Source organism: Tupaia chinensis, unplaced genomic scaffold (genome assembly GCF_000334495.1).
Source record: "Tupaia chinensis unplaced genomic scaffold, TupChi_1.0 Scaffold000114_1, whole genome shotgun sequence".
Lineage (NCBI taxonomy): Eukaryota > Metazoa > Chordata > Mammalia > Scandentia > Tupaiidae > Tupaia > Tupaia belangeri.
Window position 1 is genome coordinate 181,601 of NW_006159578.1, and position 17,850 is coordinate 199,450.

Sequence of the window (17,850 nt, forward strand, 5' to 3'; positions counted from 1 at the left end):
GTGCACTGTTGATAAGAATGTAAATTTGTTCATCCACTATGCAAAACAATATGGAGGTACCTGAAAAGTTTACAAATAAAATTACTATATGACGCAGTAATCTCTCTTTCTCTCTCATTGTCTCTGTCTCTTCTTATGCTCTCCAGTGAGTGCACATGCCCTAAGGTAAAAACTTCTAAAAAAAAAATTAAAAAATAAAATCTTTAATGTGCTAAGGAAATAAGCCAGACTGAGAAAGATAAACACTATGTGTTTGCTGAATGCTGTATGTCTGCACTCTATGACAGAAATTGGAAGGTCAAAGTCACAGAAGCAGAAAGGGCAACTGTAGATACCAAAGACTACATATGAGGTGGGGAGTAGGGAAGGAAACTCAGGAAAAAATGACTAAGAGACACAAGAAATCATGTAAAAATCATGTAAACAAGGCATATACGTTATGAAAAGTATACTACAACGGTAAATAAAAAAGGGAGGGGTGTTTTACAATCGTATATTCAGATCACACACATACACAAAATCTAGTAGAATGAAATTCGAAGGTACACAACATACTGTAAAGTTCTTTGTGGAAGGTAATGCATATGGTAATATCCTTGGCTTGATTATCACACATCATACATATGATTTGGAAAACCATATGGTACCCCACAAATTACAACATTAAAAATAAATAAGAAATTATAAAATTTGTTAACTTACATGATGATAAAGGATTAAACATTTTTCATAACTTACAATTTTGCAAAGTTGTATATAAGTTTAGGTCAAAACCACTTAAACTACTTCATGTTATTTGTTATATGTTTGCATTTAATCTCTCTCATTCTGTTTATTCAAATTTGCCAAAGATTTTTCTATTTGTTGAAACCTGCAGAGCTGGCAGGTGGTGTGGTAGTTAAGGGTGCTGGGCTCCCATATGACTGACTGCAGTTCAAGTCCCAGACCTGGCAGCTTGCCTTCTCACCTTCCCTCTCTCTCTTTCTCTGTCTCTCTCTGATCAAACTGGAAAATAATAATAACAATAATTTATAGAGTTAAACAAAAATAAATCTTAAAAAAAAAACACTGCTATAATGGAATAGATTTTATTAGAACAACATTCCTGCCAAGAATATACACATGCTTGATAAAATTTAAAATAAAAACTACTTGAAGGTATTAGAAAAACAACCAAAGCAAAAAGGATTGAGAAGTCAAGATCTGGAAAACAGAGTAAAACAGATTGAAGTGAAATTGGAATTCTCTATCATATTTTTCTCAAAGCACTTATTAATAAGTAAGCAGTTGAAGAAACAAAGCAAAAAGTTATAGTAATGAGTTGAACATCTCATGTGATGAGGAAGATAAAAATTAGAGTCTAATAATACTATGATTGGACAAAGGTGAGTAACCAAAACATTAGAGAAATGAAAAGCACAGATATGTAAGCTTGTTTATCTTTAAAGCATCTGCAGATTCTGCAGATGCTCAAGGTGAAAGGCTGAAAATATTAAAAAGCAGCATCTAGGATGAACAGGCGGTGTGGAGATTAAGGCACTGGATCCCAGGTGCCCAGCTACATGGTTTGGTGCTGAATCTGGCAGGTTGAAAATCACACTGGGCATGTATGCTTTCATGCCTAACATCCCAAGGAGACTGAAAGAGAAGGGATTGCAGTGTGATCACCCATTGGGGTGGGGGATGATTTCTCACTTTCCCTCTTTCTTTCAATTTCTCTCTGGTGAGAGCACACAAGTTACAGCAAAAACTTTTTTTTTTAAATTAGCATCTATGAGGTAAAATAGAAAATTAGAGATTTAGTGGTTTTCTTGAGCTAAGGATACAAAAGTTAGATTTCAGAGCCTGTCAAAAGAGAGAGTCCCTGGCATAAACAAAAAGAAGCATTTAAGATGAATCTCAATTCATCAAAGAAATCAAATCTAAAGAAAAAAGAGAAAAGGAAAAAGAAATTTTAGAACTGAAAAGTAGAATAACTGAAATTGGGCAACTTTAGATGAACTGAAGAGCAGATGAGAAAGATACAATAACGAAAGGATTAGAGAACCGGAAGAGAGGGGAGTAGAAAATGTGTAGACAGAAACATGGAAAGAAAATAGTATGGAAGAGTGAGAAAAGAGCTTAAGAGACACATAAAATATTGTTTAAGGGATGAGCAGATGGCGTAATGGTTACGTTGCTGAACTCCCACGTAGTTGACTGCTGTTCGAGGATCAGACCCAGCTGCTTAAAACACACACGGGGCACGTGTGTGTGTGCGCCCAAATTCCTGAGAGGGGAATGGAGAAGAAGGGATTATGGCATGGCTATCCCTGGGGAATGGGGACTTCTCACTTTCTACCTCTCTGTCTCTGTCTCTCTGATAAGTGCATTCACTCTATAGTAAAAATCTCTCTTAAAATTTGTCTAAAACACTAACATACATGCTATTGGTGATCTAAAAGAAAAAAAAAAAACAGAAAATAAAGGGCAGGAAAATATACATTGTGAAATTTTTCTCAGAATTAAAATGGAGTCATATGTGTCAGTCCTAACTAATTGGAGCCAGGAAGTCCATGAAGAAGTGCTTTCCCATTTTCTAGGATGCCTAATAACAACTGTAAGCAAACCTCTGCCAAAATCACATCCTTGCACGTAGACCACGGCACAAGCACTTACCCTGCAAGGACATCTGTCCAGAGCCTACCTCTCTACCTGTGGACCCGTGCCACCCCGGTTATTACAATGGATGATGGGTTATTGATCCTGGTGGCCAAGGCTGATTGCCACCAACGGACTGGTATGATTCCCCCCCCCCCATTTCTCAATTTATGTGTGGTTTTTGCCTTTGAAACCTGTTCGAGGATTGTAAGACAGCAGCAAGTGTTTAGAACTACCTGAATTATGCTCATCTGGGTTGTACCCTGGTGTCTTCAAAATTTTTCCCAAATAAAGTCCTTTTTGATTTACACACTTTGCTTCAATTTATCTTTTTAGGTTAACAATGTAAATTTATTGTACAAAATATTAGTAAATTAAATCTAATGATAGGAAAATGGATAAAAAAGCAGTTAAGGTTGGATTTACTCCAAGCATTCTAGATTGATTTAATATTCATAAATGAATCAAAATTGGCGCTTGTGTCTTTTTTTTGTTTGTTTTTTGTTTTGTTTGTTTGTTTGTTTGCTATAGGGTGTGTGCTCTCACTAGAGAGCAATATAGAGGGAAAGTGAGAAATTACCTCCTGGGGGGCACAGCTGTGCCACAATCCTTTCTCCTCTCTTCTCCTTCTGGGATTTTGTGTGTGCATGCACACAGTAGGCCTGTTTTTCAGGCTGCTGGGTTCAGAGACTTGGACGCAGCAGTTGGTCATGTGGGATCTAGCTCCTTAACCACCTCACCATATGCTGGCCTTGCACTTGAATCTCTGAATTAGGATGTAGAAAGACAAAAAAGCTTTGATCAGGCTGGCCCTATAACACAGCATGCTGTGCATAGAGCCAGATCCCACACAGCCAACTGCAATTGAAGTCCCTACCTTCACAGCTTGAAAAAATACAAAGCACACATGCTTGTGTGCCCAAAATCACACCAGATGCAGAAACGGAGACAAAAAGGATTGCAGCGTGACTGCACCCCATTGGATAGTACTCTCTCCCTCTCTCTCTCTGTCTCTCTCTCTGCTTCTCTCTCTCTCTCTCTACCTCTCTCTCTCTCTCTCTCTCTCTCTCTCTCTCGCAAGTACACATACCCTCTAGCAATGAAAAAAATAGACTGTTTTCCAATTATTACAAAAGTAATGTGTAAGATATGAATCCCAGATAAAGAATAGATTCTAATTCTCTCCCCAATTCAATGTTCACAGTATATGTTGGTAAAAAGCATAATTCTTTGAAAACAACTTAAGGAAGGGAATACCTGAGCAATCTGGTGGGTGAAATCACTTACCTACAGTTTTTAAAAGGATAATCTCATGATTCTTGTTCCTCCATTTCTCTTACATTTATCCATCCTGCAGGGATTCTGGGCACAGGGGCACACGTGTCTGGCCAATTTTTCAAGCTGGTGGGACTGGGATTCAAACTGCAGTTGGCCATATGGGATCTGGTTGCCTTAACCACTACACTAAAGGTCTGGCCCAGGTATACAAATTTTTTTAACTGTTCTACCCTGCAAGTGAATTGTATGAATAGCAGAGAAATAACTTGGCAAAACTAAGTTGATCATAAATGAAAAGAAATGAAAGTGAAAAGGTGAACAGATTTGCCCGACTCAGTACTCTGCAAAGGTGAAAATGTTCCACACCAGAATGAAGAAGGTAGGTGACTGGCATGTGTTTGGAAGAGATGTGGTCAGTCCTGCTCTTCTAGATGAAGACCTTTGGTGCTTTCTGCATCATATGCAGTGTCTCTACAACATACTGGATCACTGTTTTGTCTTAAAAGTCAATTTACTAAGTGTATGCAATTATTTATGAACAGTAAACAATTTTAAAATAAATTATCTTTAAAAGTAACTCACTCTGGATAATAACAGGGCAGTGAAGCATTTAGGAAAATCAATTAAGGCAGCATTTAGAGAGGGAAAATGGATAGAAACGAACACATTTCAGAGGAATTTAGGGGTAACATCAGTAGAGTTGGTCATTGGTGAACACCTGAGACCGAATTAGGATCTTGACTACTGAGCATTGCTCAGATTCAGAATTTTTCAGCTGCTTTTAGGCAATATGTCAGGATGCTGAGGGTGATGAGGAAAAATGTAAATCAGGGACTAGCTGAGAACCAGTAGTCTTTAAGTGGCCTCTTAAATTTTGGTGACAGAGTGTACAATTTTTAATTTACTCCCCAAAATGGATTTTTTTTTCTTTTTTTTTTTCTTTTTTGGTCATTTGGTGGTGTGGCGTCAACTTATCAAAAACCAAGCTGAGTGTAACACTACGAGTGCTATTCAGTGACCAAGGATGAACATGGAAGAGACAAGTTCACAAATCCACTTTCTGCTCATCTTGGACTGTGGATTTTAAGATATAATTAAACAGTAATAAGGGGATAGGATAGGGTGATAGAGAAGACGAATATTCAAAGCCTTTCCCTAGAAAAGATGGGGACCTCCTGGAATTCCAAAGCCTTCTTCCTTTTTCTCTCTTTTGGGATTCTTTCAGTGGTTTCCCTGGAGATTATAAATTGTCATGGCACAGATCAGTGTGTTATTTGGTGTAGAAATGACATTATAATGAGGTTTTAGGTCTTCTAGAATCATTCTGGCAGCCATCTTGGATTCCACCAAGAGGGACAGCATGACCTTATCCAAAGGCATGCATCCCATTACTTACGTTTAAGTACAAAGTTGAGGTATGGTATGAGAACAGGTGATAAAGTGAGTGACAAGAGGAGTTAGGAGTACACCTCCTAACCATCAGTCTGTCACAAACTTTAAACTCGCAATTAATTTTACCAATAGAGTACATTTGGGCAAATAGGTTAAACAAAGCCTTAGTCCTCTAATCTATAAAATTTGCAAAATGAGGGACCAGAGTTAGCGTAATGGCTATGTCACTGGACTCCCACGTAGTCGACCGTGATTTGCATCCCAGACCCGGTGGCTTAAACTCACACCAGGAGCGTATGCGTGCATGCCCAAGATTCCAAGAGGAGAATGGAGGAGAAGGGATTGTGGCGTGGCCATCCCCCCTGGGGGGTAATTTCTTGATTTCTGTCTCTCTGTCCTTCTCTGTCTGTCTGGCGAGCGCACGCACCCTGTAGCAAAAACCTCTCAAAAAAAAAATTTGCAAAATGAAAATTGTTGTGAGGAATAAATGAGATAATTCATGGGAAACATTAAGCACAGGGCTTGTGACAGAGCAACCTCTAAATGAAAGTCAATATTATTAGCATAAACCAATTATATCAAGGAGGGTATTAGGAGGATGTGATAGGATTTCTAAAATTAGGATTAGTAAGGGAATTAGGTTGGGTCTTCAGGATGAAGGGTGCTGTTTACGTCATAATTCATCCAGTCATGTTAACCACTTAACTAGTAGGCATTTCTTTGAGGCATGCAGTATGAGCATCTACGTTTTATCAGGAAGTGATCCAAATCTCTTTTTATCTCATGGTTTCCTATCCATACAAATTAAAAGTATTTCTTTTGTATCTTTTGCTAGAAATAATGTGTACCTTATGAAATAATTGTATTCTTTTCAATTTAACTTTACATTTTCCCAAGGTACCTAATGGAGTACCTTACATCTATCATGACAGAGTACTTATAAAATGAATAAATGTTGAATAAAAAAAGAATTAGAATTACTCTTTTATAATCATACTTTAGTATTCTTTAACCTGAACTCCAAAGTAAATAAAGAACTGTCAGATAATTTATGGTATTGTACCCCCATATGAATCAATAAAAGTATACAAATACCAACATAAAAAGCAAACGATTATTTGAGAATTGACAAAACTTTTATAGACTAGTTGAGTTTGTCTGAATAGAGCTGCTCAGTATTCACTCGAGAATGTAATAATGACCTCTGGTGCTTTTGAATTTATGTTTGAATCTAGAATCTTCAGAGATTTATCCCCAAAGGCAAATAATAAAAGACAACATGGCTACTATATAAGAATAGAGTCTCTGAATTCTTCAAGATGTTAGATTTTGGCTTATGTGAATGAATCTAATTTCTTGATTTCAATTTGCTCTTTGAGAACACTTTATTCTTTAAAGTTGTATCTGCATTCACCAGCTATAGTTGAGAAAACAGTCATTGTATTCAAGCAGTCAGCAAGTAGCTTCTACTGAATTATTTCACAGTCAACTTAGTATGAATAAACAGGCCTATTTCTATTTATCAAGATTTCTCATTTATCCACCATAAAACCAGAAACTCACATGGCCCTCAATACTGTGTAACTTAGCATTTAACTATAATGCTAATGAAATCACTGGCTTTAAAATACTTTGGGGAGTTAAGTTAGTAAATATCTTTTAGAAAGATATACTTGGTTTGTTTTTTTCTTTTTTTTTTTTTCCTTGTCTAAAGGTATTGGCATCTCAGGCAATCAGTCACTTTGGACAAATATAAGAATAGAAAACTTGGAGATGAAGGTCAAGGTAGCCATTAACTAGGGACCTGGGCAAATTCGTTAACCTAAAAAATGGCTGTATGCCCTGTTAAAATAATAGGATTGCATTCTATATTGCTCCAGTTAGAAAACTTTATTGCATTAGTAATGTGTTTCAGTTAATGTATTTTAAGTATGGTCTAAATATTAATGACATAATGTTTTTATAGTGATTACTTTAATATTCCAAACTACTTGATAAAATAATATTTTAACTGGAAACATTAGAAATTTTAACAAAATTAGTTTAGGTAACTTTATTCATAATCTTAATTTGAAATTCCTTTCTATTCCTTCCTATCAGGAAAATTGTATTTCTCCTAAAGAAATGGTCATTATTAATGGACAGACATTGCAAACTGTGTACCGAGTGGGGCACCTCTTTTATAAGTTAACTGTCAAAAAATGAAAGGTCCACCTGCTATCTCCTCATTAACAAGTATACTTGATTTCATAATTGCTACCATTTAATTTTATTGCTAGCAGAGTTTCTAAGGGAATGGATTGAGTTCAAACTGTCTGGGTTTCATATTCTGTTTCCTCTGCTTCAAATGCAAGCTCAGGTAAGTAACTTTACATATTCAAAATCAGTTTCCTATTCTATAAAATAGTAAAAGTAACAGTATTTTTTATTAATTTATGGAAATTTATATAGAAATAAAATATTGATTTATATTTATATTTTTAAATAGAATATATAGAAATTTAATCCTCTGCCTAAAATTTAGTAAGCATTGAATAATTGTTCGCCATTAATCATCTGTTACATAGCCCCATAGTAATAGAATTGACTCTTTCTTGTTATATACTTATTCCCCTTGTTATTTTAATTCATCATATTTTAAATACTTAGTTGTAAAGCTTATGGGTACATTTTACTTATATATATTATATGCTACATGTACGCACATGCATATATACATAAACACATGCATACACACATGTGGTCTACAAAAAGTTCAAGGAAAATGTGTATTATGAAAAAATGGGTTATAAAATTTTTCCATAAACATACTGTAATTTCATTTTTCCAGGCACATTTTCAAGTGCTCATGTATATAAATTATTCAATTATATGAAACAATTTTTCTGATGTTCTTGAAATCTAAAAAAAGACACATTACACATAAATATGCAAGTCAGTATTTTAGAGTTAAAAAATATGAAAACTATATTTTTAGTCTAAACTTTGATTGATTTACTTGTTCATAATAATCTCTACATATCTATTAATAAAAATAAAATTATCAAATTTTAAATTCCTTAATGTATAGTTTTTATCTTGGGCTTGTTCTGGAAGCAGCTTCACTGTCTCATGGATCTCCTTGTGGATGGGAACCACACTGCAGTGACCAGGTTCATATTATTGGGCTTAACAGATGATCCAGTCCTTCGGGTCATCTTCTTCATGATCATCCTGTGCATCTACCTGGTGACTATATTTGGCAATCTCAGCACAATCATCCTGATCAGAATCTCCTCTCAGCTCCATCATCCCATGTACTTTTTTCTGAGTCACTTGGCTCTTGCTGATATAGGCTACTCATCTTCTGTCACACCCAATATGCTTGTAAACTTCTTGATGGAAAGAAATACAATCTCCTACCTTGGCTGTGGACTCCAGCTTGGTGCAGCTGTATTTTTTGGGTCAACTGAGTGCTTTGTTCTGGCTGCCATGGCGTACGATCGCTTTGTGGCCATCTGCAACCCACTGCTTTATTCGGCCAAAATGTCCACTCAAGTCTGTGCACAGTTACTCCTAGTTGCTTATACAGGTGGTTTTCTCAATGCATTCTCCTTTACTATTTCTGTGTTCTCTTTGGTCTTCTGTGGACCAAATGTAGTCAATCATTTCTTCTGTGATTTTGCACCTTTAGTTGAGCTCTCCTGTTCTGATACAAGTATCCCTGCAGTTATCCCCTCATTTTCTGCTGGTTCTATCATTGTGGTCACAGTGATTGTCATAGCTGTCTCCTACATCTACATCCTCATCACCATTATGAGGATGAACTCCACCGAGGGACGTCATAAAGCCTTCTCCACCTGTACCTCCCACCTCACTGCAGTCACTCTGTTCTATGGGACAATTACATTCATTTATGTAATGCCCAAGTCCAGCTTCTCAACTGACCAGAACAAGGTGGTGTCTGTGTTCTACATGGTGGTCATCCCCATGTTGAACCCCCTCATCTATAGTCTCAGGAATAGTGAGATTAAAGGGGCTTTGAAGAGACATCTTGAAAAAAAAGTATTTTCTTAGACATGCCAGGTCTTTTTGTAGGATTTGACATGTAATATTCCATAAGAATAATAATAAAATGGGACCAGCAGTTAGCATAATGGCTATGTCACTGGACTCCCATGTAGTCGACCATGGTTCACGTCCCGGTAGCTTAAACTCACGCCAGGCGTGTGTGTGTGCATGCCCAAGATCCCGAGAGGAGAATAGAGGAGAAGGGATTGCGGCATGGCCATTCCCCCTGGGGGGTGATTTCTCACTTTCTATCTCTCTGTCTCTCCCTGTCTGTCTGGCAAGTGCACGCATCCTATAGTGTAAAACCTCTCAAAAAAAAAGTTAAAAAAAAGAATAATAATAAAACTGAATGTGATTTAAGTATGTCTGCCCATATATCATTTAGCCATTTTGGAACTTTCTAGTGATTATTGAGGGTGGGTGTGTAAATATAAAATAGTAAATTAGAGGTTCATAGAAAGTTACTTTTAATTAATTAAGACAAAGATGTTTCTCATAACAAGTATTCTAATGAAAATTTTATTTCATTTGTATTGATACTTTTTCAAGATTAGCTACCTGTTGTGTATTAGATATACTATACTTCCAACTCTTTAATATTATACCAATATTGACTAATAACTTATCCCAAAATGTGGGTGATAATAATGGTTATGACTAAATATACATTCTGAGATAAAATGACAAAGTAGAACAGACAATAAAATTACTGAAGATGTTTTGTTGCAGTAAGATTAGCTGTTGGGATGGGCATTATGGGCCCATTAAATTCTGGTCCATGTTCCTAGCCTCTGACTCCAACCTTAGACATATGCAAAACTGAGCAAAGATGACCCGTGAATCCCTCTGTCAGGTAAAAGAAATGACTTCTGCAAAATGATCAGGATTTCAGATCCCCTCAGGGAATGAGTGCAACAATCCCTTGGAGTGACTTGTTCATGTCAGAACTATTTCATGCTACTGAAGACCCTCTTCCCACACTTGACCCTCCTGCTCCCTGGTCTAGCCAGGAGCCAGGTTAGAACACCCTACTTTTTTTGTCTCTTTCCATCTCTCTCTATTTTAATTTTTTTTTAATTTTTTAAATGTAAAGCTCTGCTGCTCTTTTGTCTTCCTAATCTTTCTAATTCTTACCTTTCCTTCTGCCCCCATAGGATAAACAAATCAGCAGCCATCTACAACTCAGTTTAAAGAATCTCCTTTCAAGGATTTCAACCACGAAAGACCCTCTACATGGTCTTCACTTTCCTGCTCCCCAGTCTAGCCAGGAGCCAGGTTAGGATGCCCTACTTATTCTATCTCTTTCCATTTCTATATATATATTTTAAATTAAAAAAATTTTTAAATGTAGCTCTCTGCTGCTCTTTTGTCTTTCTAATTGTTCTAATTCTTACCTTTCCCTCTGCCTCATAGGATAAACCAATCAGCAGCCATCTACAGCTCAGTTAAAAGTTGCTCTTTTTGCACAATTTTTATTTTTTGACAAAGAAAATTTTTTTCTTTCTTTTTTCTCATTTTTTTCTCCTCTCTCTCTCTCTCTCTCTCTCTCTGTCTTTCTTTCTTTTTTTTTTTTTTCCTTCTCTTTTTTTTTTACCTACTCTTATTCTTTTGCTTTTTTACCTTTCTCACTTTTCTGCTCAGATGCCATACACTGATTTTCTAGACAGGTTCTGTAGCCAAATATCTAAATACTTTTAGGATCAAATTCATCCTCAATTTTCATTGACTCAGTTGTGCAAAGGGATTAAAAATGGTACTGCGTACAGACTGTAGGTCACCTCCTTCTGCATTCTCTTCCATGTGATGCACGGTTTTTTGTCATCTCCTGACTTTGTCTGTTTCTTCATATTTCATTTATTACAGGCAAGATTCTAAAACCAACTTATTATTATTATTCATACATCATTTAGATTGTGAAGAGACTTTACCCAGCATGATATACACCTCAGTCCAGCCCAGTTGAGGCCACCATACAAATCCTCATTATCAGATAATAAACCTTATCTGTGTCCCATAAGTGTCTTACCTCTTCATTTCCCCCCAAATTTCCTATGTTCTTCCCTTCCCACACTCTCTTTCCATTTAATCTCTAGTGTTCATTACAATTTTTTTTCTTTTTGGAGAAGTTTTTGCCATAGGGCGTGTGCGCTCGCCAGACAGAGACAGAGAAACAGAAAGCAAGAAATCACCCCCCAGGGAGGATGGCCATGCCACAATCCCTTCTCCTCCATTCTCCTCTCAGGATCTTGGGCACGCATGCACACGCGTCCGGCGTGAATTTTAAACCACTGGGTCCAGGATGCAAACCGCGGTCGGCTACATGGGAGTCCAGCCACATAGCCATTATGCTAACTGCTGGTCCCATCCATTACAATTTTTAATACTTTTGTGTTCTCCAGTCTTTCAGTCTCTACCATGGAGTGCAGTAGGTATAGGTTAAGTGGACACATTTCTGACATTGGTATGATTTCTTGCATTTTGTGTGTTGATAATGTGGAGTTAGTGTGTTCTTTGAAGGAGAGCTATGTTCTTATTTTTCATGTTTCTTATATATCTATGTTGATGTTTTGGTATCTGATGAAGTATTTACTTCTTCCAATTTCCTGGATTATGTTTTTTAATGACATTGTTTTCTTTTTTTAATTAATTCTTTTACCTTTATCTATTGAAGACTTTGCTTATTTTTTAATTTTATTTATTATTATTATCATATCTCAATTTTGCCAGAAGGAAAATGAGAGAGAGAGAAAGGAAGAGAAAACCACCAGGTCCAGGACTTAAAGCACACTGAGCCATGTGGAAGTTCAGCATCTCAACCACTATGCCAACAGTCGGCCCCGACATTGTGTATTTTCAAAGATGCCAATAGGAGGGGCCAGCAGGTGGCATGGTGATTAAGATCCTGGATCCCATTCAGCTGACTCCACAGTCTGAGTCCTGGAATCAGCGACGTGAATACCTTGTGAGGTACTTATTTGCCCAAAATACAAAGAAGAGAATGGAAGAGAAAGGATTACGGCCTGACTCCTCCAACTCCCCAGAAGGAGATTTCTCACTTTCCATCTCTATCTCTCACTCTGAAGAGAAAAAAGATGAAAATCAAGGACTAATGGGGAACCAGGAGTCCTCATTCAGACATTTTCATCTTATTCACAAATGGAGTTCAGAGTACACATGCTAACATAAACCGACCTGACATTTAAAGCCGGATTTACCAAAGAGTACATTTGGGCAAGTAAATTGAACTTTGCTTCAGCTCTATCATCTATACAATTTGGAAAAGGGAATGCCTAGCTCCCAAATTCTTGTGACAACTAAATAAGATAATAAACGTGAAGCATGAAGCACAGTGCTTGGCAGAGAAAAGCTCTGAATGAAAGTCGGTTAGCATTATCATTGGTAAACTACTTCCACCGAAGGGGAATAGGAGGTTATGATAGAATTCATAAGTACTAGAATTAGCAAGAAAATAAAACTGAGTCTTCGAGTTGAAGATTGCTGTTTCTGCTATGACCCATTCAGTGAAGTAGGCCACTAATTAGAGATCATGCCATGATTCTTGTTGCTCCCTTTCTCCTACTTTTACCCATCTTGTAGGAATTCTGAGCACAAAAGCACATGTGTCTCACCTACTTTTCAAGCTGCTGGGGCTGGGATTCAAACTGTGGTTGACCATTGGGTTCTGGCTGCCCTAACCACTAGACTAGAGGGCTGACCCAGGTATATACAATTTTTTAACTGTTCTTTCTTGCAAGTTAATTGTATGGAGAGCAGAGAAATAACAAAGCAAAAAGCTGACCATCAATGAAAAGAAATGAAAGGGACTAAACTTCATCTTCCAGACCCCAAAACATAGACAGAAGCCATCAATATTTGAACTGTGCCCTGCCCTTTCTAGGGACCAAGGCAACAGAAGAATATCTACTCTAAACCTCATTTTTCAGATCCCAAAATCTAGACAGCCTCCACACAATGAGTGTCTAGAGAGGTCTAGGCACACAGTAGCCAAACATCTGAATACTTTTAGGGTCATAAAAATACTCCACCCACACTGAACCTGCTGCACAAAGGGAGAAACTCCTTTTCATAAATCTGAACTCAAATATCTTTCTGTGGATACCACCTTGCCGAACACAGCTGAGGAGAGAAATTGGCACAGAAATATCTCACAGAAAGAGAAGTACACACGTTTACAGTTGCAGAAACCTTCTCCAAAAAATTGGTCAAAAGTGAATACACCACCAAATGACTAAAAATCGGAAAGGAGAGACTGCAGAGTAAGCAGTAAGGAGCACTACAGAGCTGCAGAGAGAGTGCAGCTCATCTCCTCCCACACTCCTCTGAACGCTCAGTTGAATCCCCTCAGCTCAGCCCAGGTGCACCAGTTCTCTAGAAACTGGGAGGCCTTTGTAGTATCTAGTTTCAATGACAAAAGTACAAGTTACTTGGTGAACATCAAGGAAATGGAACTGCAGGGAGATTATCACCTCCTCCCAAAAACCTCTGAACACTCAGAATTAACTCCAAGAAATTAGGAAGAAATGTATAATCCATCAGCTGACCAGAAACCCTACAGAAACACATGAAATATGAGAACCAAGAAAATATCTCCCCCCCAACCCAAAAGAACAACCCTTCATCATCCACAGACAGTACAATGAAACTCATGGAAGTGTCCAATAAAGAAATGACAATATTCATTGTGACAAAACTAATCAAGATGCAAGAGAGGAGAGACAATGAACTCCAGAAGATGCAAGAGAAAAGAGACAAAGAGTTCCAGGACATGAGGAAGTTTTTACACAAATTGAAACAAGAAATACACAACACAAAAAAGAATCAAATGGAATTGTTGGAGAGGAAGGCAATAATACAGGAAATTGAAACCTCGCTCAAAAGTATTAAAAGCAGATTGGACCATACATAAGAATCTCAGAGGATGACAACAAAACATTTGTTCTACAAAAAAAAAAAATCACCAAAATGACTGAGAAAGTAACCCCCAAAATGAGAATAATATACAAGAAACGCTAGATACCATTAAGTACCCAAGTATCGAGATGATCAGTATCCCAGAAGGGGAAGAAATAAATAAGAGCATTGATAATCTAGTCCATGAAATCCCAGAGGAAATTTTTCCAAACCTAGAGAGACTTTCAAATATCCAGACCCAAGAAATACAAAGGACCCCAAAACAGAATCAGCCCAAGAACATCTTCTCAAAGACACATCATTGTCAGATTGGCAAAAACCACAAAGACATGATACTTTGGCAAGAGAAAAATATCAAGTTAGTTCCAGAGGTTATCTCATCAGACTAACATCAGATCTCTCATCAGAAACACCATGAGCAAGGAAAAAATGGGAAAATATATTCAAAGTGTTAAATGAAAAGAATTTCAACCAAGAATACTATAATTGGCAAGATTATCCTTCATATGGGAAAAAAAGATAAAAAAAATTCTCAGATACACGACACTTGAAATAATTAACCAACACCAGAGTTCAGAAGAGAGTGCTATACCCTGAAAACTAAGCAGACACACAGAAATAAGAGAACAAAAACGACCTAGAAAATGGTTGGTTTTCTAAGAGGAACAAGTGTGGAAACATCAGTAATAACATTGAATGTCAACTTCCAGGATTCAAACGAAAAGATCGGAACACAGTAACACTGCAAATTCAGCAGAAGAGAGATTAATTACATGAGACTGAAGAGGTGAAATTGAATTTTGTGACTTTTGACTAAACCATCACTGATTTTCTCCTATGTTTTATTTTCCATATTTAAGGACATTTGCTTTCTTTTGAGCTGTTGCTATGTTTAGCAATTTGTTAAAAAATTGTTTTTTGAAATTGAAACATCAACATTCTTCCCTTCCTGACCTCTCTAGAATTGGAAAATAATTGTGAGTATTTGTATTTTGTGGCAGAATGGTTATTTGCGTACGTTTAATGGTATCTGCTGCCTTGCATTAGATATTAGAAATAGCAGTTATTGCCAAGGCATTGACCAGAATGTCATATCTTTTTTTTTTCATTTATCAATTCATTTTTCTTTTTTTAACATTAATATGCTATACATCATTACAGTATACAAAATGAATTTTTCATCCAAAATACACCGTCAGTTGGCTCAATCAAGCACATCAACATACGTGTTATCAACAAACAATTTTTCATTTCTTATGTCTTGTATATTTTGCGTGTGTTTTTTTTTTTTTTTTTTTTTTTTTTTTTTGGGGGTTTTTTTTTTTTTTTTTTTTGCCATCCTTGATTCCCTATCCCTAATCCTATCTTAAGATATGCCTGGAAAGCTAAGGAACTAAGGTTTATCTCAAGAAAGCCAACAGAAGCTCTTGGAAAGATTACCTGGCACCATAAACAGTTCTGTCTGACAGGTGAGAGAAGCCAACACAAATAAAGGCATTAAACTTTGAAACAGCGTATAGGAGAAGCAACATGAGTCCAGGGGAAGACTTTGCCTTTCTTTATAGCTCAATTGCTGGCATCTTCCATCATGCTATCTCCATATAGGTATTTAGTTAGTGTATGATGAATGAAAGGCCTGCATGGATGCAGGAATAAATGAATGACATGATGGGAAAAAAAGGGAAAGAAAATAAAGGGAAAAGATAAACAGATTTGCCTAACTCAGTACACTGCAAAGGTGAAAATGTTACACACAAAAAATGAACAAAGTAGGTGACATAAATGTGTTTGAAAGAGGTAGTCAGTCCTGTTTTCTAGAAGAATACCCTTGGTGTTTTCTCCATCATATGTAGTGTCTCTACAAGACACTAGACCATTGTTTTGTCTTAAATTGTCTTAAAAGCAAACTTACTAAGTGCATGGAATTATATAAAAACAGTTAAAATTTTTAATTAAATTATCTGAATAAGTAACTCACTCTGGATGTTATTTGGAAGGGCAATGATGCATATAGGAAAATCAACTAAGGCAGAAATTGCAGAGGGAAAATGGATAGAAATTAACACTTTCCAGAGGAATTTAGGGGATAAAATCTGTAGAGTTGGTCATTGGTGAGATTGAATATCTGAGATTGAATTAGGATCCTTAGTAATTGTCATTGTTCAGGTTTAGAATTTTTTTCAACTACTTTAGGCAATATGGCAGGGTTTGGAGGGTGCTGAGGAAAAAATGCAAATCAGAGACTAGCTGAGAACCAGTAGTCTTCAAGTGGCACGTAAATTTTGGTGACAGATAGTATTATTTTCAATTCACTCTCCAAAATGGAATTTTTTGTCATTTGGTGTTCTGGAGTCAACTTATGAAACCAAACTGAGTATATTGCTATAAGTTTTATCCAAGGGCCAAGGATGCACATGCAGGTGATGAGCTCACAAATCAACTTTTTGCTCATATTGGACTGAGGAGTTTAAGATTTAATAAAATAGTAATGAAAGAATGGGATAGGATGATAGAGAAGACTAATATTTAAAGCCTTGCCCTGGAAAGAAGGGGACTTCTGGAATTCCAAAACCCCGGTCCTTTTTTCTCCCCTTTAAGATTCTTTCAGTGGACTCCCTGGTGTTTATAAGTTGTCATGGCACAGGTCAGTGTGTTATTCAGTATAGAAGTGCCATTATAATGAAATTCGAGGTCATTTTGGCAGCCATCTTGGATTTCAACAAGACAGACAACATGACCTTATCCACAGGCATGCATACATTACTTTTAAAAAAGCATCAATTAAGTAGGGGGTTGGGGTATGGCATGAGCATAGGTGATGTGGTGAGTGACAACAGGAGTTTTGAGTACGCACCCTAATCATCAGTCTGACTCAAATTTTAAACCCAAAATTAATTTTACAAATAGAGTACATTTAGGCAAATAGATTAAACAGAGCCTTAGTCCTCTAATCTATAAAATCTACAAAATGAGAATTCTTGTAAGGAATAAATGAGATAATGCATGGGAAACAGTAAGCACAGGGCTTGTGACAGAGCAACCTCTGAATGAAGTCAGTTTTACATGGATAAACCAATTATATCAAGGAGAGTATCAGAAGGATGCAATAACAGTTCTAAAATTAGGATTGGTAAGGGTATTAGATTGGGTCTTCAGGTTGTTGCTGTTTCCATCATCATTCATCCAGTCATAAAAACCACTAACCAGTAGGCATCTCTTTGAGGCACGCAGTGTGAAAAGCTATACTTTATCAGAAAGAGATTCAAATCTCTTACCTCACGATTTCATATCCATACAATTTAGAAGTATTTCTTTAATATCTTTTGCTAGAAATAATGTGTACACTATGAAATAATTGTATTCTTTAAAATTTAACTTTACATGTTATCCCACTCCATTTTTCCCACATCTTACATCTATCATGACAAATTACTTATAAAATAAATATTGGACCAGCAGATGACAGAATAGTTACGTCACTAGACTCCCATGTGGTCAACTTCAGTTTGAGTACATGGTGACATGAAACCTGGTGACATGAAACTCACGCCCAGTGCA

At 36.7% G+C, this 17,850-nt stretch overlaps 2 protein-coding genes across 5 annotated transcripts in view; both read left to right on the top strand.

Annotated features, from left to right (window-relative positions):
* The window catches only part of LOC102469382 (olfactory receptor 478), a 50,861-nt gene extending 35,166 nt beyond the window's left edge, over positions 1–15,695 (top strand). For 2 of the 4 annotated variants that reach the window (XM_027770133.1, XM_027770135.1), the window contains one exon: positions 6,546–6,603. The gene's annotated coding sequence lies outside the window, so the exon portion shown is untranslated. Of the gene's footprint in view, positions 1–6,545; positions 6,604–7,410; positions 7,520–15,663 lie in introns of those variants that run through there. The other 2 variants (XM_027770136.1, XM_027770134.1) reach the window with 2 other exon arrangements.
* Positions 8,422–9,366, top strand: LOC102474038 (olfactory receptor 502). The gene has a single exon (XM_014586102.1). The coding sequence runs from the start codon at positions 8,422–8,424 to the stop codon at positions 9,364–9,366; it is 945 nt and encodes a 314-aa protein (XP_014441588.1).
* Positions 15,696–17,850: the final 2,155 nt, after the last annotated feature.

Bases quoted from the DNA above. Each gene is read 5' to 3' on its own strand.
- LOC102474038 (XM_014586102.1), top strand. From the start codon at position 8,422: ATGGATCTCCTTGTGGATGGGAACCACACTGCAGTGACCAGGTTCATA.